This window comes from Triticum aestivum, chromosome 5B, assembly GCF_018294505.1.
Source record: "Triticum aestivum cultivar Chinese Spring chromosome 5B, IWGSC CS RefSeq v2.1, whole genome shotgun sequence".
NCBI lineage: Eukaryota > Viridiplantae > Streptophyta > Magnoliopsida > Poales > Poaceae > Triticum > Triticum aestivum.
This window is the reverse complement of record NC_057807.1, coordinates 690,559,976-690,587,767: the sequence shown is the minus strand read 5'-3', so window position 1 is coordinate 690,587,767 and position 27,792 is coordinate 690,559,976. Positions and strand designations below refer to the sequence as shown.

At 48.7% G+C, this 27,792-nt stretch overlaps 2 protein-coding genes across 2 annotated transcripts; both read left to right on the top strand.

Moving 5' to 3' along the window:
* Window positions 1-10,879: 10,879 nt before the first annotated feature.
* On the top strand, window positions 10,880-17,690 carry LOC123115295 (uncharacterized). Its single transcript, XM_044536488.1, has 6 exons — window positions 10,880-11,416; window positions 11,598-12,523; window positions 12,981-13,130; window positions 13,378-13,997; window positions 14,257-14,516; window positions 17,383-17,690. The coding sequence occupies exons 2-6, from the start codon at window positions 11,615-11,617 to the stop codon at window positions 17,688-17,690; spliced, it is 2,247 nt and encodes a 748-aa protein (XP_044392423.1). The 5' UTR covers window positions 10,880-11,416; window positions 11,598-11,614.
* A 3,377-nt stretch (window positions 17,691-21,067) lies between these two features.
* Window positions 21,068-24,250, top strand: LOC123117709 (uncharacterized). The gene is made up of 4 exons (XM_044538404.1): window positions 21,068-21,293; window positions 21,535-22,437; window positions 23,218-23,367; window positions 23,820-24,250. The coding sequence occupies exons 1-4, from the start codon at window positions 21,264-21,266 to the stop codon at window positions 24,195-24,197; spliced, it is 1,461 nt and encodes a 486-aa protein (XP_044394339.1). The 5' UTR covers window positions 21,068-21,263; the 3' UTR covers window positions 24,198-24,250.
* Window positions 24,251-27,792: the final 3,542 nt, after the last annotated feature.

Genomic DNA, 27,792 nt, shown 5'->3' with positions numbered 1-27,792 from the left:
TTGCTGCTGTACGTACGTATTGGAAAGAAATATATGCACATTCATATCTTCTCTCAGCCAGGAAGATTGACAATGACTCTGTCTCTGTCAAGTTATAATGTCCCTCAAAGTTTGCGGAATTGTTGGGATACTGCTCGCCGTGCTGAAACGGCTGCATGCAGAGTTCATCTCTGAACTATTATTCGGTAAGAGTTTCATCTATAGTTGTTGGTCTCTCAGGCGTGTGCTGAGGTTCAGGTTTAAGGCCGCCTTGGAAAGAGTCCATCGGTTTGCTAGTGTTTTTCAAACTTGTTTGCATCTCAGACAGTACTCATTTGTCAGCTCGAGTCGGTCTTTCCATTTCAATCTATATTGTGTAATCCTTTGTTTGCAATGCAATTTATAAACACCACCCTTTCTAGCTTGTACTAGCAGTATGTTTTTGAAATGATGATATTGTGAGTTGCCTTTCTTGGAGCAATTGGTCAACGCCAATAATTCAGCACGGCAGCTCTCGGCTCTGAACCAAACAGACTCGGAGTATTTTTTTCAAAGGTGGGAGCATTATTTAAAAGGCGTAAACACTTTTTTTTTTTAAAAAATCAGGCGACGGCAGCCAACACTACAACCACGGCGGCCAGTTGTTGGAACCGGTGGCCACCGTTGTTGCAACCGGCTATAGCAGCAACTATGGCAGGAGCTCCAACCATCGACGAGTGCTGGAACCAGCAACGCAATCTGTTGCAACCGGTGGTGAGCGGGGTTTCGGCCATGGCTCAAGGCAAACCGAAGCTACAACCGACACGGGCAGGTGCTACAACCGGGTGGGGGTGGGAGCGGTAACTGGCACGGGACGGTTCTACAACTGTTTGCCGGAGAGCTACAACTGACAAGAAAAGGTGCCACAACCGATGGCCGATGAGTTGCAACCGATAGGGGGCGATGCTACAATCAGTGGCCGGTGAACTGCAACCAAAGACGGGCGAGCTACAACCACATAGTTGCGAGCTGCAACCGGTGGCCCGTAGATGCTACGTTTGCTATTAATGGCTGCGGCGAGCTCGGCAAAGGAGGATGGCCTACGTCCACACGCTGCCGACGTCTACGCGCCCCGGGCCGGTCCTGCGATTATAGGGGCCCGGGGCGAGAGTAGAGCTCTAGGGAGTCGTCTTTCCTACTTCCTGTTCGATGCAAGGGTCAATCTTGCGTCCCAACACCCGACGAATTAAGGAACAAACAACGTGTACGTAAGTGGACTTGGATGGAAGACTAATTGAAAAACACGTGATGATAGACTTAAGCGCAGTGCACGTGAGGGCAAAAAGATTAGGCTGCAGGGGCGGCCGTGCCAATGCATGTGGCGGTGCTAAACTTCCCTGCATCTTTTTAATTTATTTTTATCGGATGTCCCCAAAGGAACGATGCTGGCTGCCGCGCTCAGGGAAATAAACCGGTTCGCCTCTCCCTACCGGGCCGATGTGGGACTAACTAAAACGAGCGTTTGTTTTGCTGCCCAGGGCGAGTTCATGTGTGGGCTGCGGCAGCTCCCGTTCGTCGCTGGGCCGTAGTGCTGGACCGCGTGCATCTCATTTTGTTGCCGGCTGGGCTGTTCCATGGATTGTTTTGGTGCGGCTGTCAACAACGCTCGACCTCCTCTCGCCAATTAAACCGTGCGTACTCGTCCGTAACATTCTTTCAAAGGGTAACAAGCAAAATCCACGGTGACAAGGGCAGGCTAGGAACCCTAGCGGCTAGCACGGTGGTTGACGATGAAGTGTGCTAGCGGTTGGCGGGCAACGACGGTGATATGCATTACCGCTGCATCCTCTAGTCCAGCTCCCACTCCCCCACTGTCTCGTCTCCTGCGATAGTAGCCAGCGGTTTAGGGCGTGGTGCCTGTGGCGCGACGCTGATGAATCTGCCAGCTAGCGGTCGCAATTCGGGTAGCGGGTGGCGGCAAATGGCAAGAGGGAGGGGAGCAGGTAAACAAATTCTCCTGAATTTCTATCAATGCAGCTTGAATTTATGATTTTTCATCAAATACAAATCTTATATTCTTAGTGTGTCTTCTAACATTGTGAAATGCAGATTTGACACTTCCTAGTTACAGGATTTTTTATTAAATGTGCAAACACATCTTTTAATTATATGGAAAACGATGCCTGATGTCCCGTTGTCCCCCCCCCCCCCCCCACCCAGCCCCCGCGTCGTCCCCCTGGGGGCGGCTCGGGCGGAACCCTAGCCGCCGCCGCCGCCGACCCCACCAACGCCACCTCCCCTCGCCGCCGCTGGCAGACGTCGACCACCTTGCTTCAACGACGACCCCTGACCCTTCTCCCTGGAGCCCCCCCGCTGCGCAGTGCCTCCCCTTGTCAACGTCGTGGCTGGCTCCCCGGATCCCCTCTGTCGTGGTCTAGTTGGGGCACCTCCTTGCATCGGCCTCCTCTGGCCTGCGGGGAAAGCGGCGGCTCCACTCAGATCCAGGGGCTCGCGCGGTACGGCTCCCCCTCGCTCGTTCGGCGGTGACTGGGCAGCCCTCGTCCGGCAGTTGCAGCAGCAGGTGGCTGCTGCTCCCTGATGGCCTGGGTCGTCGTCGCCTCCTCGTGGTGAGGCGGGCTGCTCGTTGCTGTCGTTCTCCCCGGCTGCGGGCTGCCTCCCCTTCGTCGGATCTGATGTCTCCTGCTGGCCGTGCCAGCTTGTTTCCTCGGCACCCCCATGGCCCGGCTCTTGCCTAGATGTTGGGCTTCGGCGGTGGGTGGCCAATCTCCTCGGGATGCAGTGTGGAGGATGCAAATGCCGGGTAAAAGCTCAATCGACGGCGACACCTACGGGTGCCGTTTCCTTCCTGGAGGCGTCGAGTTGGCACTGCCGTCCTCTCCCCCTTGCTCTTTGATCCAGAGAGAAATCTCGGACCCGGGTTCCCCGAGTCCGGCGGTGTCGACGTCTCCACGTCAGTTCCTCGTTGGGGGCATCGTCTTGGATTGTTCTGCTCTGGGCGGATCCGCCCCTTGCTGCTCCATCTTCACCTCGGTTAGGATCCTAACAAGCCTTTGTCCTAGGACACTCCATTGGCGCTTGCCTGGACGTCCTGGGGTGGCCTAGACGACTTGCTACCCTTCGACCTCGGCGGCAGTACATCGGTACTGTGCCCTTCGGTCTCGGTGGCGCGTTGTCTTTCGGCTTCGCCGGCGGCACACCGGTGCCGCCGCACCAACTCGGCTATCCGACGCCCTTCGTTCGTGCCATTGACGCTTCTTGGCATGCTCCTACTTCGATTATCCTTATGGACAGGGCTATGCATCATGGTGGCCCAGACGACGCTTGCGTGGATATCCTGGCGTGGCCTTGGCGGCAAGCTGCCCTTCGACCTCGGCGACGATACACCGGTGTCGTGCCCTTCGGTCTCGGTGGAGCGCCGTCTTGCGGCTTCGACGGTGGCACACCGCTGTCACCGCACGAACTCGGCTATGCGACGCCCTTCGTTCGTGCCAATGATGTTCCTCTGTGAGCTGCCGTTTTTGGTGCCTTTTTTCTCCCTAGGGCTTCTTGTGGCTCTTTGTTGATGGTGGAACGAGCTGCTCGGCGGAGCTTGCTCCTGAGGTGTTGGTTACCAGGGTTTTCGGTTTGGTCTCTGTGCCAACCTTCCCCTCTGTTTACTTCGTTCTTTCTCTAGTTTTTGGCTCTCCTCCTGGGCGCCGTCCTCTGTAATTTTCCTTTGCACTTTGTGTGCGCCTTCATGTATTTGTACTGACTGCCAAGTCACTCTTCGAGTTGGAATATAACAAGCGGTGGGGTTTGACCCCCCCGTCAATCTCGAAAAAAAAATTATATGGAAAACTAATTAGAAATAAGAATTTTTAATTACAAGAACCATTTTTCAAAATATACAAATATTTTATTTCTTATAGTATATTAGTTTTTGTTCAATCCATGATTTTTTTCAAAAAATTATACACATTTAAAAATATTCATGTACTTTAAAAGTGTTCACTTTAAAAAATTAATGTAATTTTTCAAAAGTGACCACGTATTTTATTTTTCTAACAATGCCCCATCCCTTAATTGGCGCCAGTGAGCCACACTCACAGCCACACGTGAATCCATCAACCCCTTGCCTTGTCTCCGCCAATGACCCACGTGTCCTCGCTAGGAATGGACTGATTAAAAAAAAACCAAATTTTCTGGCAACCGGTGATTAGCAAAAGCAAAGATATAATGATGCAATGGGATACTAGATGAGCGGGCCATGAACATATGCTTATCTATCACCAACTGCCATATATTGAGCCACGAGCAAAAAAGTTAAATCATGAAAATTATACACTAGTGCAGAAAAGCCTAACTATTGCGTGGCAAAAATAGCCTTACGGTCGTTAGGTGGCAATGCCACTAAAATGGCGCCAGTGATAAAATTTACTGATGGCGTTGAAGTACACATCACCCGTACTTGTGTGCTAATGGCGTGTCACGTGGCCAACGCGAGCAGTAAGTACATAATATTTACTGATGGCGTTGAAGTACACATCACCCGTAATTTTGTGATTTTAAAAAATTGTCGAAACGGAAAACTTGTTGTTTCAGCGGATCAATCTTTTTGTTCTGCAAATTTTGATATATTATATGTATTTTTCTGAATTAGGATAATTTAGTTATGATTTTTTCAAGTTTGAAAATTGCCACATAGTCCCGGTTTGTGTCTCCAACCGGGACTATAGGTTAGACCCCTTTAGTGCCGGTTCGTGGCACGAACCGGTACTAAAGGTTGGCCCTTTAGTACCGGTTTGTGCCACAAACCGGGACTAAAGGGGCTCGTGGGGCCCCGGCCTGACGCCAGCCTGCCACCACCCCTTTAATACCGGTTCGTGGCACGAACCGGTACTAAAGGTTCAACACGAACCGGTACTAATGCATAGCCGTTTGAAGCGGTACTAATGGTACCATTAGTACCGGGCCAAAATTGAACCGGTACTAATGTGTCTCATATAAGGTCTTTTTTCTACTAGTGAGCGGACTCGTACGAGTCAGTGGGCCGGCACGCGCTGATTGGCCGCACTGGCACTCTACTGGTCAGGTACACCGCCAATACGCGCTTATACACGGTTTGCGGCTTGCTCCAAACATGGTAAATTGAATAGTGGTACTGATTCGTTACCCTAGACCCAAATGTGGTAGTGGTACTAACATGCAATCAACTCCATGGGGCTTAGCGGTGTGTTGCCTCTTCCATGCTAGAGAAGCTATAGCGTTCATGGATTCAGTCGTTTTTGGGGTTCAGGTTTGTAATGTTGCATCACGAGTAAAAAAAATGTTAAATCATGGAACTGGAGTATGATGGATCACTTATAACTTGATTTTGCATTAACTGCCAATATATAGGACGATATTCAGTACTGATTCCAGTGAAATGTCATATATCTTCTTGGTAACCAACGTTGCTATGACTTTGATCGGTCTAGCTAGACAGCAGTTTCTTCCTGCTTTGCGTCCCCTGCTGGCCGGGAACCAAGAGTGCGAGATGGTTGAAGGACGGAGCCACGGAGCGACGGGGAAGCGTCCGGGTTGCAGGACTCGCGGCTCGCTGCTGCTGCCCCGTCGAGGCCGATGAGGTGGCGACTTCTCATCGGCGAGCGGCAGCAGGAAGTAGAGGACGCTGGCGTCCTGCCCCCTCAGGAACGGCGACCATGGAACCCTCCTCGGCAGCCCCGCCTCCACGAAGCCCTCCATCACCCGTAGCCGTAGGCCGCCCTGCTCCCGCACTCAACCGTCGTCCAGTCCGTCTCTTCGTAGGAGCGGCCAGGAAGGCGGCGCCGCCATGGCCAAGGGTGGGCAGATCGATCGGGTGTGAAGGATTGTTTCGTCCGAATCCGGGGATAACCGGGGCTTGTGACCCTAGCGGAGTTATAAGTGACCCTAGCGGAGTTATAAGTAGCGGAGGCCTGTGACCCTAGCGGGGGCATCAAAGGTGGAGGGATAACCGGGGCTTGCGGCGTCTTGTAGAGGCCGTGTTCCATGACGTGCGACATGTGTGGTGGGTAGCGCCCTTCGCCGGTGCTCACGCGCCAGACTCGGTAGGCCCCTGCACGCACTCCTGAAGCGGCGGGTGTCACAAGCTTGCCGGCATGCCGAAGCAGCAACGACACCCGCTTCCCGATGGGTGGAATCGGCTTGGTCCTTGCGCCCCACCCCCGGCAAAACCACCAATCTTTTTTGTATTTTTCTTTTTTCCCATTTCTTCTTTCATTTAGTGGGAATGCGCATCACATGAACATCAGCAACATGTATCTTGCCCGGACAAAATGAACTTCAATTTCTACTTAGCTAGATCTGCATACAGTATATGAGATTGTCGCCGACAGACACAAAATGCGATGGTAGATTGCCATGTATATGAAGTTTGTCATATAGCACTGGAGGATCTCGACTTAAAGAACGAGCTCGGTAAAGTTTCCTTCCACGTGTCCATCGTGGAGGTGGTTGGCGGCTCCGTGACAGCATAACCTAGAAGCCAAGTGTATGACTAAAAGTGCTCGGCTTGGTCCGTGGGCATCACTCCCGGCCAAATCATCAATCTTTTTATAAATTTATTTAAACTAGGCATATTCCCATGCGTTGCTACGCAGCAATAAAATATAGAATATGAAGCGACTTATCAAATGCAATATTTTACCCGACTTAAAATACAGTATCCAGTCATCCAAACTGAGGAGACTAATATTAGGCATGCAAGTCTTTAATATGTATTTCTCAGTACAACATAAAGGTTCACCGGACATTCTTAAATATGTGAGGCACGCAAAGTTTATGAAATCACGGTGCAAATCAAATTTTAGAAAAGACAGTGCGTAACCTGACAATTATTGTAGTTCAAGAATCCACCATTAAACCGGACATCTAGTGTGGCATCTCATGGTTTATGCTTTGTGACCTCGCATATACACATCAGCCACATAACAAGCTATGACATCAAACAATTATGCTTATTGTCTGTCAAAAAATATAACCGTCCTCGTGGCGATGATTTTCTTGCACAAGGAGCCTGGAAAGACCAACAAATTAACACTAGCTAGCAAGGATAACCAAATACCAACCAGTAAACACTCAAAGGTTCTGTGGTCTCGACGTAGGCGAAGGTCCGTGGACGGATGTGGTGAGTTGGTATAACAGCAACCTCAGCGCCGCGGTCCCTCTCGCTAATTTCTACCACGCCATGTTTTGCCTGCTTCTTTACGTCATTGCTTGGCTTGTGTTTGTATGAGACATAACCACCATAACAACGTCCTCCTTCTTGGTACGAGTCCCATCTCATCGTCAGGACGTCGTCAAACTCGCTGTCGTCGTCGTGGGTAGTAAAGCTAATTGGTAGTGTGAGCTGATGCTGGTGCGCGAGTTGATCTACTGGCTTCTCCATTATTATGTTGTACCAGTGGCTCCACGTACGTCGTCGTCCCGCCATCCCATGCTCCATGACCCACACCTCCGTTTTGTCCGCCGTCCACCACCCGCGGCTAAACGCCACGCCCAGCTTCCCGCGCGCCTCCACAAGGTGCCAGCTACCGTGTCTAGACAGCACTTTTGGCAACGGCCTGACGGATGCGACGTGCTCGCTGTTGAGGTCAAAGGACACGACCTTAGCCTCCCAGCCTTTCACCGCCCAGTATACCATGCCGTCGATGTTCACCATGCCCTTGCTGATGTCGTATATCTCCGTTGGGCTGCCTGTGGCGACGTCTCGCCAGAGCGCCTCCCCGAGCGTGAACAACCAGACCTTGTCGAAGCTGTATGGGACGTGCAGGACCTTATACCTCCCCGTCGTGGGGTGGTACATGAAGGCGAAGGTTAGACGTGAGTCCGAAGTGGCCTTCGCGTGCCTCATCGGCGGTGGCAGCGATATGGCCAGCATCTCGCCGGTGACCGGATTTGCAAGGATGATGGGCCCGTTAGGTTCCTGGCTGTCGTACATGCAGACGAGGCCGGTGCAGGTCCCGACAAGGCTCATGCCATCGTAGCCGGCTCCGGTCCATCGGGATGATGGTAGGCCCTCCTCGACAAGGTGTATTGTATCGACGGTGGTGACGAGCATCTTGGGGCGGCTCTGCATCTCGGTGGTGTGTGTGTCGATGATGTCACGCCAGAGCCGACAGGCTAGACGGAACCGCCGGAGGGAGCTCGTCGGGAGGCGCAGCAAGACCTCGATGAGGACGTCCACTGGGAGTAACTCCCCGATGTTGTTGTCACCGTCGGCCATGGATCTCTGCTGATCTTTCTTGCTCTGTGGCCTTTAGTTTCTCGTTTTTACTAATATAAACGAAGTCAAGCTACCCAGGAGGTGTCCGCATCGGACTAGATGACCTAAACGGAATTGACACGGGCGTGCATCGACAGGAAGGGAAACCTTATGTTTCCAACTAAGGCACAAGTTGGATTAGTATTATTGAGATCGCAGTAAGGCAGCAAGCAACACGCACGTACGTGTGAACTTAAGCATTCTTTTTTTATATATAAACACGGAACTTAGACATTCTCACGCACTAGGATTTCACCGCCGGGTACCATGCTTTATATACGTATTTATAAAAATATATGGTTTGCTAATTTTTATCTAGATGATTTTTTTTGACAGAAAGGCCTTCCAAGCTAGCTTTATTACTCAATAAGACTTGCATCATCCGCTAGAAATTTAATGATACAATCAGGAGGTGCATCCACCCATAATGAGGGCGTGTTTGCAGACCCCCTAGCTAGCTAGCACACAAGCGACAATATTTTATTCTCTATTACAATGCTCAATAGCAACCTTCGCGAAATCTCGTAGTAAGTTTCGACAATCTTCTAGAATAGGGGCCCTCACCATATTTTGACCTTCATTTAACCGGAGAGCTTCTACCACCACAACGTTGTCCATTCTCACCATGATGTTTCTGCAGCCGAAGCTTATGTCCCTCAAGAAGAGCTGCCGCTTCCGCGGAGACATCTGCTACATGCATTAGATTGGCAGTGGAAGCACCAATGAAGTTCCCGCGGCTGTCCCGTACTACTACTCCACATCCTCGTGAGTGGTCGCCCACATGAAATGAAGCGTCCACGTTGAGTACTTGTTGCCCAGACAGTACCATTGGCCACTGGTTAATTCTAGGAGTATTCTTTGGCTTGCCGACGGCACAGACATAATTCAGAGTTAATGCATGGATCGACATTGCTGCTCTGGTGTGAGTATTGTTTCTCCGCGTACATACTGTCTGTGCTGCCACCAAATATACCAACAGGTTGCAGTCAACTCTGAAAAAGCTACTGGATCAGAGAACATCCGCTAATGAGCATTCTCACATCAAAAATGCTACACATACAGGCTCATTCTACAGGTTTTTACAGGTTAAGGACCATTCACTCTTCTAATTGGCCCCCCCTGATTTTCATTGGTGGGTCCGTGCATCTTAATCAATCCTCGGCCAATCACTATTAAGCAACCTGTAAACCTCCTGTAAAACTCCGTACGTCTAGCAAAGCTCTTCTCACATAGCAAGAACTCAGGTACACCAGCCCCTGATCGGTCAATCAATGTAGCATCCGATATTAAATGTAGCCCCTGAAATGTAGTACACGAAGTCGCAGAATGCAGATCTTGGCCAACCCACCGACCACGCACACATGCGTTGGCGCGGCGCTCCGGGCGTGGCCCGAGTTCTGCAGCCCGCTGAACCTTCCTCGCGCGTGCCCACACTTCCTCGGCCTCTGCTTGTTCCTGCGCCTCGCCGTAAACATCATCAGGTGTGTAACCTGCATACAGAAGAAAGATTGATAGGTGCATGTAAAACTAAGAACCAGCAAATCTGATTCAAACACAAAAGAACAAGGGCAAGCTTATGCTATCCTGCTGAGCCACGACTGGCACTACCCCTTGTTGTTATGGAAGAACCAGGAGAGCACGAGCAGACCACCTCTGGAGAAGACCACCTCGTCAGCCGTGCATGGAGTCGAGGAAGGCCGAGCCTAGAATTGCGGGAGGCCGCGACGACGTCAACAACGTCGCCACACCGAAGATGGGGGTTGCTAGAACGCCCGTGCGAGAGAAGAGAGGTGGATAACCGGATAAGAAACCAGGGGATCGGATCGTGGGCAGCTTCCTGATCAGATCGTGGGCGGGATCAAAACGGGAAGGAGGATATGGATTCAGGGGATGAGAGGGGTGGGGTGGGGATCACGAGAGCTTATCCATGTCTTGGGGCGGCCATCCATGCCGAGCGGGGCGACGTATTCGAGGCGCCGGCGGCGCCGGCGTTCTCGTGATCCATGATGGCCGCGTCTGCCTGGATAGGCAGATCGGCGGCGGTAGCGGCGGCTGCGCTGCCCGGATCGGCAGATCGACGGCGGCGAATCCGGCGAAGGCGGCGGCTGCGTATCCTCGGGAGAGGAGAGGAACGGATCGGGACCTCGCTCGGGAGAGGAGCCCTGTGTCTCGAGGGGATCGTGGGGCACGAGGAATGGCTCGTAGGTGCGAGCGTCTGGCTAATTTTGGTAGGTTAATCGTAGTAGATTTTTTTAGGACGATTTTCTATCGATGAACCATAGTGTTTCACAACGGGCCTCGGGGTAGCATACCCTTTTTTTTGTCGGTCTCGAGGGTGGAAGGGGGGAATGGCTGGTTTGCGGGAGGTGGGATTGAGGACGAAAATTAACCGTCTCTGATGGGACGAAAATTGACCGGCGGAGACTACCAACTGCTCTATTAGGAGTAGAGATCGCAGTAAGGCAGCAACCGACATGCACGTAAGTACGTGTGATTTTCTTCCTTTGACTCGAGAACTTACGCATTCTCTTCATTTTTTGAACATAGAGCTTAGACATTCTTACGCACTAGGATTTCACCGCGGGGTACCATGCTTTATATACGTATTTATAAAAATATCTGGTTTGCTAATTCTTATCTAGATTAGAATTAGCAAAGCCTCATCTAACTCCTACACTATTTAATTGATGGAAGAAGATCGCCTCCCTTGTCGCCTCGCTCATGGCGGCGGCTAGAGCCGCGAGGCACTTTTTTTAGGGGTGAGCCGCGAGGCACCTATAACCGAGTAAAACAGGATCAGGAACCTACAACTCGCAGCGAGCGAAGGAACCTCGCTACAGGGCCGGCCCATGGAGGGCGATTTCGATCGTCTCTCGTGGAAGGAGGAGGGAACCGCCTTTGCCGGCGCCGGCCAAGGCTCCTCTCCGCTTCCTCCCCCCATTATCGTCCCTTCCTAGTATAGATTCAAGCTCCTCAATTCGGTTTGGTTCCAGCTTATGAATCGATTCCGGAATCCCCTCCCAGAACCAGTTGGAGTCGGATCAGAGTCAGAGGCCCCTACAACTCCCCCACAAAAAAAGGGTTCAGGGTGTCAGCACCCTGAGGCTCGAAATCCTCATTGGATTCAATAATACTGACAACACGCGCCGCCAAGTAAGTTTATGCCTTGTCGCTGTTGGAATTTTTCTTCAACTCCATCTCCTTCCTACCACTAGAGATCTCCTTCTCTCCTCAACACATACTACTAGAGTCCTGAACACATACCACTAGTATATAGATAGATATACTAAGAGACATAAGAGTGTGTAACTCTTCTCTGTTTGTCCATTGCCAGGTTTGTAGATCGCAGTCATGGATCGGTTTCAGCAGTCCAAGGAGGAAGATAGGCTCACCGCGCTGACCGACTATGTTTTGCTCAATATCTTGGGGAGAGTCGGCCTAAGTACGGCGGCAAGGACGAGCGCGCTGTCGACCCGGTGGAGACAGCTGCCTTGGTTGCTGCCTGAGCTCAGCATTGATGTCATGGATTTCCTACCCACTCCACACGCAGACCTAGTTGAGGAAGATGACATGCTCAGAGCGATGGCGTCTCTGACCCAAGCAGTGAGGAGTTTGTTTACTAGACCTCTGAGGGGATGCACCGTCATGAAGCTGCAACTTAAGCTCTACTTGATCGACTGTTTCTCGAGCGATATCGGCCCACTACTATCTGACGCTATTGACGCCGGTCTACTCAAAGATCTGGACCTTACCGTTCTTGATGAGACAGATTACCAATGTTATCCGTACATGCGAAGCCTTGCCAAACGCATGTATGAGTTTTCCGGTGCCTACCCTAGTGTGCTCCATTGCCTCACAAGACTCTCTATATGCAACATGTGTTTTGACCAATTGGACATGCACCATATCCTATTTGACTGCTGCAAACAACTCAAGCATCTAACCATGTCTAACTGTGATGCTGGTTGTTGGTCCCTGTTGAAGATAGACACACACAACTCAAACCTGAAAGTCTTGGAGCTCGACGACATGTGTTGCTTTGAGAGAATTGAGGTTGTCTGCCTTCCCAAGCTGGAGAAGCTCCATTGGGATACTTGGATATCTGAATATGCCCCCTTGTCTTTTGGTTTTGCTCCGTCCCTCGTGGAATTACACCTCTCAAATGCCTTCAGGATTAAACAGCATGAAATTAAATTAAGTCAGCTTCTACATGGAGCCGCAGGCATACATACTCTGACATTGGATTTCCAAGGAGAAAATGTAAGCTCTCTAGTTCAATTTTTTTCTGTATTCATTATGCTGTCAAATTTATCCTAGTTATATCTTGGACGTGCCTCCCTATGACAGACATAAATTTATTAGGGTTTTCTACAAACTGTTGCGAAACTACTCATTTATAGAAGTTTACGGAAAACCACACATAGAATGTTAATTAGGGCCATAAAACTAAGTTTTAATCAAAGCCCGTTGTGTTTAATGGTAAGCAAACATGATGTCAACCCACATTCAAGAATGGAGTTTCCTTAATTTTTGCTTTGGCAATTTAAGTGTATTTTTCCTATCCTGACTTTTTTCTGGGTTGGATTTCTGTACCCGTGTATATATCGACACATTGTGCCATCAACCTATATGAGGATATTTAAAACCTTCGGCACAAAAATATCTTGTTCGTACCTAGTTGTATGAAACTTATTGTTATCATTTATCTTGTGACTAGATCTGGCTGCAGCCTGAAATAAAAGAACTGTCCTCCACATTCAGCAAGCTAAGGAAGCTATTCATACTAGAGGTCTTTTTTGAATTTGACCTTCTATGGATTACAGCATTTCTTGAGGCGGCTCCTTCTGTTGAAATATTGCTTATTGGGGTGAGTACTCTATGCATGTCATTGTTACTTCCCAGATTGAGTACGTTTTTACATTTCAAATTAGTATCATATGTGGGGCTGTAACGCCTTTCTTTCTTGCGCATTTTTTCATTTCAAATTAATGTTAGTTGTCAACTTCTTAGGCAACTTATAGCATCTGTTTCCTTTTTTTCAATCTCTCCATGCATTCAGGTAAAGGAATTGCTGTTCAATCTGAACCAACTGACGGCTGCTTATGCAATTGTAGGTACATGAACATGTATACGAATTCGGTGTTCAGAGTGGACCTGAGAGTTTTCCTGAAACAACTAATCCTCAGTGGGAGATGGACTTCGGCGGCTCGATGAACTTGCTACTGAAAGAGCTCCAAATTTTCGGGTTTAGACCGCTAGAGCAACAGCTGACTTTTATAAGAGCGATGCTGGAGCGAGCCCCCAATCTGCGGACGGTGGTTCTGAAGGATGTCGATCATTGTGAGGATTGTAATGCCCTTGCCCTCAGTGCGCAGCCCGGTGCGTTGCCATGGCCTGTGTTTCCCAAGAACAAGGATGAGCGAGACACGGTGGTCAGGCGAGTCATGGATGGCACGTCCTTCTTAGGACGGATAATTTTTCAGACTTTCAGTGATTGGCAAGCCGTAGGTTTAGATAGAGTAACTATCATCTCTAAACAGAGTAGAAAACTAGAAATGCAACAAAACAGAAAAGATGTAGTTGTTTCTATCATTAAATGGCATTTTTGTAGGGCAACACTCGGACAGGAACTTGGTGCTCTCCGGTACCCATGCACCCTATATGCGCCAAAAAGTTTAATAATTCAAAAAAGGTGCAAAAATTCCCAAATCTTTTTTGAATCAAACATGATCAGGTATTCCCAAAAACTCCGAAATCTTTTGTGATTCCTCTCTGTTTCGAGCTTCAGAATTTATCTGTTGGACACTGAATAGTAATTCTCTATTATTTACGCAGCAACCTGGGGAGGAAGATAGGCTCAGCGCGCTGACTGATGATATTTTGCTGTCTATCCTGCGGAGAGTCAGCCTAATTTCGGCTGTCAGGACAAGTGTGCTCTCTACACGGGGGCAGCATCTGCCTTGGTTGTTGCCTGACCTCTGCTTTAATGTCAGGGATTTCTTATCTGTTTCCACCACTGACCCTATCGAGGCAAATGATATGGAGGAAGCAATGGTGTCTTTGACCAACGCAACAAGGAGATTGTTGGATAAACAACAGACAGGAACCACTGTCATGAACCTCGAAATGAAGCTATACTTGATCAACAACTTCTCAAATGATATCGGCCCGCTGCTGTGCGATGCTATCGACGCCGGTTTTTTGAAAGATTTGGATCTTGCCATTCTCGACGAGACTGATGCCCCAGACTGTTGTGATTTGGCTATGCTAAGGCTTGCCAAACGCATGGATGGATTTTTCACCGCATACCCTATCGTGCTCCATCGCCTCACAAGACTCTCTCTATGTAATGTGTGTTTTGCCCGGTTGTACATGCACCATATCCTGTTTGACTGCTGCAAGCAACTCAAGCATCTAACTTTGTCTACTCAAGCATCTAACTTTGTCTCACTCTGATGCTGGCTGCGGATCTCTGTGGAAGATAGATGCACCAAACTCTAAACTGAGTGTTTTGGAGCTTGAGATGTGCTGTTTTGAGAGAATTGAGATTGTCTCCCTTCCCAAGCTGGAGAAGGTCGAGTGGAACTCTTGGACATTCGAATATGCCCCCTTGTCTTTTGGTTTTGTCCCGTCCCTTAAGGAATTACTCCTCTCAAACTGTTTTGGGGTTAACCAGCACATACTTAAATTAACTGAGCTTCTACGAGGAGCTGCAGGCATACATACTCTCACATTGGATTTCCAAGGAGAAAATGTAAGTTCTAATTCGATCTTTTCTGTATTCACTATGCTGTGAAAGTTATCCTAGTTATATCATGGATTACTGAATGTAGCTCTCATTTGATTAAAGTTTTGTATAAATTACTCTGAAACTGCAACTTTAATACTCCCTCAATTCCCTTATACAAGGCCACTATCAAAAATACATTTTGCCTCAATATAAGGCCACCAACAGTAACCGAGGCAAAAATTAATAATGTTTCCTCGTGGTAGCAACTTTTTAAAACTTACATGCATGTAGTCATAATGACACTCAGCTACTTCCTTTCCATTCATTCGTTGCATGCTTGTGACGTACTCCCTCCGTTCCAAAATAGATGACCCAACTTTGTACTAACTTTAGTATAAAGTTGAGTCATCTATTTTGAAACGGAGGGAGTATTAATGATGCGGTTAACGAAAAAAAAGTTGTCTTGCAAAACAATCATTAAATTTTCTCTTGATATCTGTAATCTGAGTTTGTGGCCTTGTATAAGGGAATGGAGGGAGTAGTAGTTTCTAGAAAGATGATGTTAGGCTGCATCTAAGAATGGAGTTTGGCCAAAATTATTTGGCCTTTTGCGATTGAAGTGCATTTCTCCTACTCCTGTGCTATGTGACTGTTTTCTAGAATGGAGGCACTGTACCAGCATGATTTTCTGATACATTATGCAATGTGTCTCGGTTTATTCCTGGTCAACCGCCAAAGAGTGTGTTGCCCGCTATCCCTTGGCGGCCTCAGTGTTCGCGATCTGCAACGTGTCGGCATTGCGCTGAGAACATGTTGGCTATGACTTAAGCACACAGACCCCGCGGCCATGGAGCCACCTGCATATCCCCCAAGACCCTGGCTGTCAACGCCATCTTCCACGCGTCCACTACCTGGGTTCTTGGCGACGGGCGCATATGCAAGTTCTGGAGTGACAACTGGATCAATGGTCGATCCATGGCTGAGATCTCTCCACTAGTCCTCGCGCTTGTTCCCCGACGGCGGTGCAAGAACCGCACCGTGCTCGAGGGTCTTCACCTACGCTCTTGGGTGCAGGACATCCAGGGCGCCCTTGTGAAAATTGTGAGATGGATGAATATTGTGTTGTATGTTGTATTGATCTGACCCTCATATGGGGTATATAGAATACACGAGGGGATAGAGGCTTGGAGTACAAGATAAGTAATACATGGTTTAAACCTATTCGATCTACTCCTTATCTTTATCTTTAAACCCAAACTATATTCTAACATTTCCCCTCAGTCGTAGCGGGAGTGAAACGGACGTTTGCGACTGTATTTGAAGTATCGTGCTCGCGTCGTCTTCTCCGCTCCACCATCATCACCTGCATCTCTGATGGGTCGACACCTGGGTCATCACGTAGCCCTGTATGTCGATGTCGAGGTAGCCGATCATGATATAGCCGTGGTCGTGGTCGATGGTGTGGTCGTCGTGGATGATGAAGCCGCACAAAGCCGGAGGCAAAAAAAAGCGCTATGATGGAGCTGCAGACATGGACGATGCACCTTGTGGATGTCAGAGGGTGCCGTCGGTAATGAGTCCACCGGTTTTGCCAAGACCGGAGAAAGCCCATCGAGCACACATCAATTTGCCCAGAACCGTGTGGCCGTGTAGGGTCGTCACTGTAGTGAAGCCGTGTCGATGCAGTCGTGCCGTCGTGGATGACATGGTCGATGCCGTCGTTGTGACGCGGCCATTGCCGTCGTCGAGGTCGCGTCTTGCAGAAAAGTCTGTCAGAGAACGCTAAGTGTCCATCTTGTGGATGAGGCAGCGGCGGTGTGTTGACAAAGATGTTGATGAAGACCTTGACGATGATGTGTCGGCGATGGCATCGCAACGGCGTGTGGACGATATTGTGTCGCTTGAAGGCGTCCCTTGCGGCGACAAAGTGTCGATGCCCTGCCGTGCCGGAGATGTCGATGAAGATTGCATCCCGTTCCACACTGGCCTGGCGTGTGGACAGTGCATGTTGAGGTCGCTTCTCGTAGGTGTGCTCGATGAAGTATGTGGGCTGGTAGTCAGGCTAGTCGTACAGGTCGATGAAGTGGCTTAGGGTCGATGCAGTGGTGTAGATCGGTGGTGTAGATGTCGTACAGGTTGACGTAGATGGCAGTTGGCGATGGAGGCCCATCTGACCGTGGGTACCGCTCTTGTGTATGCACGGAGTCCATGTCTGCATGTATCTCCTCGTAGGAGATTGTCGTGTGGCCATGTGCATGATTCCTGGATGGAAACGTTAGCATGCATGGGCATACCTACGCATGGCTGGATGGAGACTCTCTTGGCTGCACAGGGACGCTTGGTGGAGCTTGATGTCGAGGAGCTGGCAGATGTTGTGGCGTTGATGCAGATCCGATCGCATCCCTGTTGGGAGAAGCCGCCGGTTGCTCTTCTGGAACGCGCTCGTGCGCTGCATACTGGCGCGCGACGTACGCGGACAGCTGGTTGTCGCTGCAGTATGGAATCCCCTGGCGAGGCTGCGGCTCCGACGATGAACGTCGTGTGCACCGGCTGGAAATTGATCTGTACGTGGATGCAATCTGGTTGCAGGGGGCTCGCCGCGTACTGGCCGTGGAGTTCCCTCCCGCGGCGGTGCAGGAGCCCGTGCACCATCGTCTGTTTGAGCGAGGGATCCAGGAAGCACGTCGGGTGGCGTGATTTGGCCGCCGTCTGGGATAAAGATTTCTGCACCGATCTGCTAGGATTTTTCTCACCGGAATTTGGGTCTTCAGATATTTATTTGGTGGCTAAAGAAAACCTAATCTATCAGAATTTCGAAAATTGAATTGACCTAATCTATGGAACTGATCAAATCTCTGATTGATCGGGTGCCGCGCCCCCGGGGAGAGGAGATTAATCTCCCCGGAGGAGGCGCGCTGCGGAAGTAGCGGAAGATCCTAGGATCGGCGTCGTTAGACAAACCGTTCTAATTCTATGTGAAAATTGTGAGATGGATGAATATTGTGTTGTATGTTGTATTGATCTGACCCTCATATGGGGTATATATAGAATACACGAGGGGGTAGAGGTTTGGAGTACAAGATAAGTAATACATGGTTTAAACCTATTCGATCTACTCCTTATCTCTATCTTTAAACCCAAACTATATTCTAACAGCCCTAGGCCTGGTCGCCTTGGTACAGTACTGGGAGCTCTGTCGCTACGTGCGCCACGTCACTCTCTCTGACTCACCAGATTGCACTGGCGCTGACCCCTTCGGCTACGTACTCTAGAGTTGATGTTACCAGGCTCTATTCCTGGGTGCCTGCGAGGACCCACACAGGCGGCTCACCTAGAAGCTGTGGGTGCCCCTTCACATAAAATTCTTCATCTGGCTTGCATTGCAAGACCGTTGCTGGACGGCTGAGCACCTCACTCATCATGACTTACCTCACGAGGACTCTTGCGCCTTTTACGATCAAGAAGAGGAAATGATGTAGCATCTACTGGCAGGTTGCCCTTTCTCCTGCCAAGTTTGGCATGAGATACTCGGTTGGGTTAGATCAACCATCGAGTTACCGGGCGACGACACCGACTTCTACACCTGGTGGGTGACATCCTGCGGCCGTTCACCATCCCCGGCGCGTAAAGAACTGGCCTCCTTAATCATCCTTACCGCCTAGTGCCTCTAGAAACACCGGAATGCTTGCATCTTCGACGGCGAGCAGTCCTCTATCTCCCGTCTATCCAGCATCATCACATCATCGGAGACGAAGCATGCCTGTGGGCTAGGGCCTGCGCTAGCGGAATACAAAATATCATCCCCGAGAGCTAGTCTTGAAGGTTCTGGGGGGCTGAGCAACCCATGTCTGTCATGCTCCTAGCTCGCTTCCATGTCCTCCTGTGTACATTGCTTAGTGAGTTGATGTAACCACATGCTATACTACCTTCTCCTACCGATGAAAAGATATGCAACCTTTGCGTATTGTATAAAAAATATATAGACAACAATGTATATCTGGTCGCTGTCTTCATGTAGAGCACATGCAACTGCCTGAGTTCCATTGGCGTCAAATTTTCAGTTTCCAGTCCATGAAAGGGAATTTGAAACTTGCTAAATGTCAACTGAAAATCTGTGATTATGCAACAAAAGAAAGCAAAATAAAAACTCGTCAAGTAGATGGAAGAACATCACAGTTACTAAATGAAAATTAAAGGCTATGAGTATATATGCAAGTATCTAGGTAAACTGGTTCTCAAACAAGAACATAAGAGCGCAGCCGGACTTGGCAAATCCTACCCTTCAAACGCCCGCAGACGCGCTCAGACGCATTCGCGGATAGTGACCGGTCACCCCTCAAGAAACGCATTCCACATCCGGATACCTCAAATTAGAAACCTCAAATCCACATTATTACATGCAACGTGAAACCTAATCTAAGCAGAGCTCGTCCGGTTCCGCTCCCCGCTCGCCCGGCTCCGCCTTGGCCATGTCCGGCGGCCGACTGTGCTCCTCGGAATGTTGGTCCGGTCGCTGGCAAGGTATGGTGGGCATGGGACACGAGCCAGTTCACGAGACTCAAGGCGCCGCCGTCTCTCATGCCTTACTCTTCCTCGTCGGAGACCGGAACCCGAATGGTGCATGTGGACATCAGACCGATGAGGATCCGTCCGGGGACGAGCGGCCGACGTCCACCATGATGCGGTTGCAGCGCCCGGACTGATGCGCCAAACGGGGCGCTGGAGAATGTGACTTCGCCTGGCCGACGTCCGCCGCCGCCTCCTGCGTCTGGTGCCTTGGACGGCGGGCATGCCATGCCATGGCCTCGTGGGACGATAGTGCGTCCCAAATATCGGCACGCCACCGGAGGGGTTGCGCGTTCGGATGCCAGATGGACCGCACGGCCTCTGGCGAGGCAGCTATGGCCGGCCTAGCGCCTGATCCATGCGCCATTTGGGCGGACGCAATGGATTCCCGGCGGATGAAGTCCGAGTGTAGCCGTGCACGGGCATCCTGCTGGGCGCGGCGGGGCGCAAGCCGGACGGCTATCTCCTCCTCAGGGCAGCGTAGGATGAGCTCGGGGTCGACGGGTCTGGAGCTGAAGAATCCGGATCCGCTGCCCGCCATGCCGAAGACGACCGAAGGGAGCCGGAGACAAGCTTGGGTGGCTGAGGGGAGGGGAGGGGAGTGAATTGGCTACGGTTTGGTTCAGTGAGCGGATGGGGAGGATTTTATGTGGGGTCGGGTGGGCCAGTGTAGGCCGGGTCTGACGTGGCGGGGGTGCCCGGGCGCGCCCAAACGCCCCCCGTATCCGCCCCAAATTTGGGCTGGATATGGGGGATGCCGGTCAGTCCGGGCGTCTGGGGGCCATTTGAGGGGCCCGTCTGGGTCAAAAAATCATGACTGGACAGTGATCGGACGGCCCGCCCAGACGTATGAGGCGGGTTTGAGGCGCCCGGCTGTAGATGCTCTAAAAGAACCCCAATTGTGCCCCAGGATTAACTTCTTAAATACAAGGTGCATGTGTCATCTCCAGAAATTCTCTGGTTGTGTTTTATTGCTCGTGGTTGTAGCTAATCTTTATGAGGGACGGTGTATGAACTAGGTGTAGGAAGTAGCTCACGAAGGGCAGCCCTCACGTCAAACTCAACTTTTCAAAGTTTTAAACATAACTTGCGCTGGTGCGCTTCAATGACATATGTGTCATCCGGCGACCAAACTTATAGCCTTGAGATTGACCATGTTTCGATCAGGTGGATACCGAGGCCACCGTTGGCTAGGATGGGAAAGAGGATAAGCCGTGAAGTGGGTGTGACATCGTATTGAAATAGAGGACGTGGACTTATGGACGCCTTGAGCCATGCTTATTTGGTTGTGTTGTGAGTCGTGTGGCTTTTTTTAACATGTTTGCTAGTAATAATAACATAAAAAAAAGCCTTAGCATAATCCAAGGGAGTCCTGTTCGTCTTCTCTCTCTCATGGAAGGGCGCCGCGAAGGAGCGACCTCCTCGTCCACGACGCTGCGTCTGCCAAGGCAACGTCCTCGTCTCCAGTTACAATCCCCGTTATTCACAGTAGCAGCCGTGGAGCCGTGGTAGGTTCGGCCTCAGCAGTGCAAACCAATTCAGTTGTGCTACTCCATCCAGCCTACGATTTGTCTCGGTATATTTACCCCCATCAGTTCGGTTTTGATCGAGTATGATTCGACTCCGGAGTCAATTATTTCTCCGATAGAAACCAGGCTCTGCCACTTGATTCAACTTGTCGCCCCCATCCCCATCGGGATCTCCATGGGTGTCGGATTCTCGTCGCCCTTCTCAGTTTTGTCCTTCAACTCTCTTACTATTTCAATGAACAAATAGTTCGTCTCCTTGAGCACATGGTTTGTGAGAGAAACACAAAACACTAGACAGACTGTTTGCCTTTCTTATTTAGGGTAGATTAGAGTACTGTTATTTTTCATCATTGAATTATTATGCAACTATTTTCTGTTTGTACCTTACGGGTTTCTGAACATGGTTTTTCGGTAGAGAAAATAATCTATAATTTTTTTTTATATAGCAACCAAAGGGGGAAGATCGCCTCAGTGCGCTTCCTGATGATATTTTGCTGTCTATCTTGGAGAGAGTGGACGACCTAAGAACCGTAGCAAGGACAAGTGCGCTATCAACACGGTGGAGGCGGCTGCCTTGGTTCCTGCCCGAGCTCATCATTGACGCCGATGATTTCATATCCGGTCCGCACCCAAGGGGAAAGCCTATTGAGGCTAAGGTCATCCATGACGCGATGCTCACTCTAACCGCAGCGACAAGGAGTTTATTTGCTAAACCTCAGAGAGAATCTGCTGTCGCAGAGCTGCAACTTGAGATCTACTTGATCGACACTTTCTTATGCGATAATATTGGCCCACTGGTATCTGACGCAGTCGACCGTGGTCTGCTGAAAGATTTAGACCTTGCCATTCTCGACGAGAAGGGAACTTCTGGACGTTCTCCGTCAGATGAGATAAAGCGTGCTCAGGATATTGATGGATTTTTCTGTGCCTACCCTAGTGTCCTCCATTGTCTCACGAGCCTCTCTCTCTATGGTGTGAGTTTTCTCCAATTGGACATCCATCATATCCTGTTTGACTGCTGTAACCAGCTGAAGCATTTATATCTCTATTCTTGTGATGTTGGTCCTTTGTGGAAGATAGATGCACCAAATTCAAAACTTCGTGTTCTGGTGCTCTACATGTGTTGCTTCGAGGGAATTGAGTTGATATCCCTTCCAAAACTGGAGAAACTCAGTGTGCTTGGTTGGGTATCTCACTCTGTCCCCTTGTCTTTTGGTTTTGTCCCATCCCTTGAGGAATTGGACCTAGCACAAATTCTGCTCCGTCGTCAGCATTTATATAAATTAAGTGACTTTCTCCATGGAGCCACAGGCATACACACTCTCACATTGGATTCCAAAGGAAGCGCGGTAAGTACTATATCAGTTTTTTAATTTTTTTTATTCATGTTATAGAAGTTATATTAGTATCCAGTTATGGTGCAATGACGGATATGGTTCTGTATAGAGAACAAATAACTGCAAATTTCATTAAAATGCTGAGCAAAAACTATCATCAAATTACCACCTCTAATGGTAGTTTGCAGAAAATTACACAGAGGTTGGCAGGGCCATAAACTATAATTTAAGCAAAGCCCCATTGCATTCGGTGACATGCTAGCATGATGTCAGTCCGCGACCTAGAAGGATATTTAGCTAAAATTGGTTCTTTTTGCCAATGAGGTGTAGTTCTCTTGTAGCCTTATTAACAATTTCATCATGTCTCATGCTATCTCCCACTGTTTTCTAGAGTACTCCCTCCGTCCTTTAAAGAGAGTGTACTTCCAACTTTGTTGGAAAGTCAAATTTTTTATGTTTGACCGTATTTATACAATAATACATCAACATTCATGCCATCAACTTAGTAGTATTAGATTCATGATAAAATATATTTTCATTATATACCTATTTGGTTTCACAAACATTGATATATTTTTGCACAAACTCGGTCAAACTTTAAGCTCCAACAAAGTTGGAAGTACACTCTTTGAAGGACGGAGGGAGTAGAGTTCAGTGATACATTATTGTCGGTCTAGCTGTGGATTTCTGCAATCTTCTCCTAATTAGAGTATGCCAAATTTTATAAATATGTACTTTGCACAGAGTATGCCAAATTTCATGAAATTTGTAATTTATTTATCTTGTGATCAGATTTGGCTACAACCTGAAATAAAACAACTCACCTCCGCATTCAGAAAGCTAAGGAAGCTGCTCATACTAGGTGTTTTTGTTGAATTTGACCTTCTATGGACTACAACTTTTCTTGAGGCTGCTCCTTCCATTGAAATGTTGCATATTGAGGTGAGTATTGTTTCCCTTTCATAGTTATTTGTCAGTTTTGAGTAATACATTTTTTCCATTTCAAAATAAGGTTGTGTGAGCCTTTCTTATGTAATCCAGAAATATATCTTCACCATCACTCTCTGTATATTTTCCATTCCAAACAATGCTGTGTAAAAAAAATTGTATCTTGTTTGTAACTTTTTTTTACCAGGGAACAATTATGTTGCCTTTCTTTCATTTTTTTACATTTAGATAAGGGGATTTCTCAAAAATAAGAAAATACGCAAGAAATTTATTAACACATTAATATTGTTATATTTATTATATAGTGAATTTTTCTACCTAATGCAACTTATATCATAGCTTACGAATTATTATTCGTCCTTTTCATTCCTCATTCTGGTAAGGGAAGTGTTCTTCAATGTGAAAAGAGCAGATAAATCTTTAACTGTTGCTAATGCAAAATATAGGTATGTGAGCATGCGTGCGAGTTGGGTGACGAGAACGACGAATCTGGGATATTCGCTGAAAGAATTAATCCTCTGTGGGAGCTAGACTTCCATGCCTCGAAGAACATGCTATTGAGAGAGCTCCACATCGCCCACTTTAGGCCCCTAGAGCAGCAGCTGACATTTATTAGAGCAATCCTGGAGCGAGCTCCCAATCTTCAAACTGTGATGCTAAACAAAGATGGCGAGATATGCAACGAATGTGATGCCATGGCCCTCGATGTGCCACCCAGTGCATCAGCTCGGCCTGCATTTCCGAGGACCAACGAGGAGCAAGACTCGGTGGTCAGGTGGGTCATAGATGGCACCTTCTTCTCAGGTCAGATATATTTTCGGTGATCGACAAGATTGTTACAATGTTGATAGAGTGATCAAGTCACTGTTCAAGAATTCATCTGATTAGTCAGTTAATGGGCCAGTTTATTGCTACTCGTACGATGACCGAATCGAATAACACCTATTCATCATATTAACTTGTCAGGCCGATTAAATTGGCCAGTTAGACCGATAATTGGTTGTTAGGCCAATTAATCGCTGTAGACCCATTAAGTTCTGGGCAAACAAAGCCCAAATTTTTTACCTGTAACCCCTCCCATCCCCCTCTCGCTCCTCAATAGCTAGGGATCTACCAAACAGTAGCATATTTTGGTATATTACATAGTTGAGAGCATGAGAGTATTGTATAATACATAAAAAACTAGATATATGTTGGCAATTTCGATTTAATCTATCGATTAATGGTCGACCGAATAATCCAGTTAATAGGCCGATTCACTGATTAATCACTACTCCCATGCCGACCGAGCAACTACCAGTTACCGATTTCTAGAACAATGGGTCAAGTGATCATGTACGCCCTCTGCATGGGAATATAAGTCTGGCCCGGGAATTTAGGTGTCAATTTAACTAGCAAAACATCTCTACTCCTAATGCAGCAGTTGGTAGTCTCCGCCGGTCAATTTTCGTCCCACCACTTTCGTCCGATTTTTTTTCATAGTTTAACCTTCGTAGATTTTTTTCGCCCACCTCCGACCATCCCGTGCAAAACCAAAAAAAAACATACGCCACCATCCGTCTCTCGATCCACCCGATGCGGCCGCCCTATCTCCCTCGTACATACAGGAAATCAATCAATCATTTACATATGTATCAGCCAGAGAGAAAAAGGATGGAAAGTTTCTTTTAAAATTGGGTCCCGATAACTGCCACACGTGTGGTGTATCGGATAGTTGTGCCACACGCCTCGTGTGGCATGGACAGCAACCAGCCCACACACCTACTTGTGGGCAAAATAACTAATGCCCACACACCACTTTTTTTTCCTCCCGAACCCGCGAAGTTGATAACGCCCACACGCCCGTATGCCAGGCCTCGTATCCTCCTGGTCCCGCACGTCACGCGTGACGCCCACCGCGCGCCCGCAGTTGTCATGGTCCAGACCCTCGTCCATGTTCGTTTAACTGCAGTTGCCATGGTTGCTCAACTGTAGTTGCCATGTATGGTCTGATCTAATGTAGTTTCCATGATTTCATAACTTTAAGAGTTGCCACATACTAACACTAGGCAGTTGAGAGAGTTGCAATGTGCTCGCAAGCATGCTAGGGCAGTTGTCATGTAAAAAGGAAGAGTTGTCATCTGCTTACGTGCACGTTAGGGCAGTTGCCATGTACGTGCACGTTGGGGCAGTTACCATGTACCATGCAAAAACACATGGCAACTCGGTAAAAGAGAGTTGCCATCTGCTTACGTGCATACTAGGCAGTTGTCGTGTACCCTGCAAAAACACATGGCAACTCGGGTAAAAAAAGAGAGTTGCCACCTGCTTATAAAGCACACTAGGGGCAGTTGCCATGTGCGCTGCGAAAACACATGGCAACTAGCAGCTTAGATGTGGGAGAGGAGACGGGTGTGTGGGCTAGATGGCAAATACCCACACACTAGCCCTTATGTGTGCGTGCAAAGTGGCGTGTGGCGCGAATTGCTGAACGCCCACACACCGGCCCCTCCGTGTGGTAAAACGGATGTGTGGGCGACCTCTCTCACACACCACACACGCGAGTTGTCCTACGTGACATACAAAATAGCTAATTTGTGCCAAGATTCGTGTAGAAGTTACTGGACGATGATGGAGACGTATGGGTGAGTTGGCTAATGCCCACACGTGTGGGCGTTAACATTTCCGTAATTTTAGTAACCTTTGTCAGAACGAGTGTAATCCCACAATTTAATTAATACGTACTCGTTTGACCCGCAAAAAAAGAGAGTACTCCCTCCATATATCATAATATAAGATATTTTTGCCTTTGTCATGGCGGTGTCAAAAAATATCTTATTTTTTGATAGAGAGTACAAAAGATAGCATAGTCCTTAGATTTCAGTGTGTGCTATCTAGCGTGAATACATGTCGATTCACTTTGACCTATAGGATAACAAATGAGCGCCCACGATTATTGAGATTCATAAATATCTGCCTACGTACCACAGTACAGGAAAGTAAATCTCTTGGAACCATATATGTGCAATTTTTTTAAAAAAAAAATGATATATACTCCAAATCGGAATCAAATCACAATACGTAGGAACTAACATCTCACATTGCATCTCAAAAAAAAAAAACTTCTCACATTGAGCCAACTCGATGAGGGGCAGATCAGAGCAAGCTTCTGGGCTTGCCGCTGATGGGCAGTGCCGCCGTGCCGTTTGGCAGTGCCCGAGGCCACCGGCCCACGCGGTGCCGCGGAGTGTGGCCTCACACCGTGCCTCCGCTTCGACTTCTCGCCCTAACAACTATGGCGTTTCCTCTCGCCTCGCTCCCACGGTCGATGGAGGTCGCCGCCGCCGGTTCCGGCATCTACTTCTTCTTTTTGATGTAGTTCGTGGTGCTTGGAAGCGGCATCTTTTCTTTTCACGTTTATCCGTATATTCCCCAGCTACTTCGTCTGGTGATTCCTCCGCACCTCATTCATGCTCTTGATTCTGGACGTGGCTTATCGATTTTCAATCACATGTGTATACAAATTGGTGGATTGAATTGTAAGAAAGCGAGGTGGTACTTGTCGGTGTCAAAACCGGCGGATCTCGGGTAGGGGGTCCCGATCTGTGCGCCAAGGCTGATGGTAACAGGAAGCAAGGGACACAATGTTTACCCAGGTTTGGGCCCTCTCAATGGAGGTAAAACCCTACTTCCTGCTTGATTAATATTGATGATATAGGTAGTACAAGGGTAGATCTACCACGAGATCGTAGAGGCTAAACCCTAGGAGCTAGCCTATGATGGTATGAATGTAATTGTGACCGGCCTTATAAGGACCAACCTCTCCGGTTTATATAGACACCGGAGAGAGCTAGGGTTTACATGGAGTCGGTTACAAGGAAGGAAATATTATATCCGGATCGCCAAGCTTGCTTCCACGCCAAGGAAAAAGTCCCATCCGGACACGGGCCGGAGTCTTGAGTCTTGTATCTTCATGCTTCAATAGTCCGGACGTTGTACACAGTCTGGTTGTCCGGATATCCCGTTATCCAGGACTCCCTTAGTAGCCCCTGAACCAGGCTTCAATGACGATGAGTCTGGCGCGCAGTATTTTCTTCGGCATTGCAAGGCGGGTTCCTTCTCCGAATACTCCAAAGTACCTGTTACGACGAATAGTGTCCAGTCTCCAGTCAATGTTGTGCTCCTCGGCTTCAGCGCCTCAGTAATGACCATCTCCACGTGTCGAGTGAATGCGAGGAGTCGAGGTATTTTTGCATTTGCCACCCTCGATCCTCCGGGCCAACCGTCTATTTGAAGGGACAGGGATCCTCAGATCCAAACCTCACCCTCCTCCCTTGAGCTAGCATCCTAGAGCGCTTCGCGAAAAGCCATTCCAGCATGGCCGGCCGTCGTAGCTCTTCTGCTTGCCCTCCTCGCTTTAAGTCGGGGGATTGGGAAGAG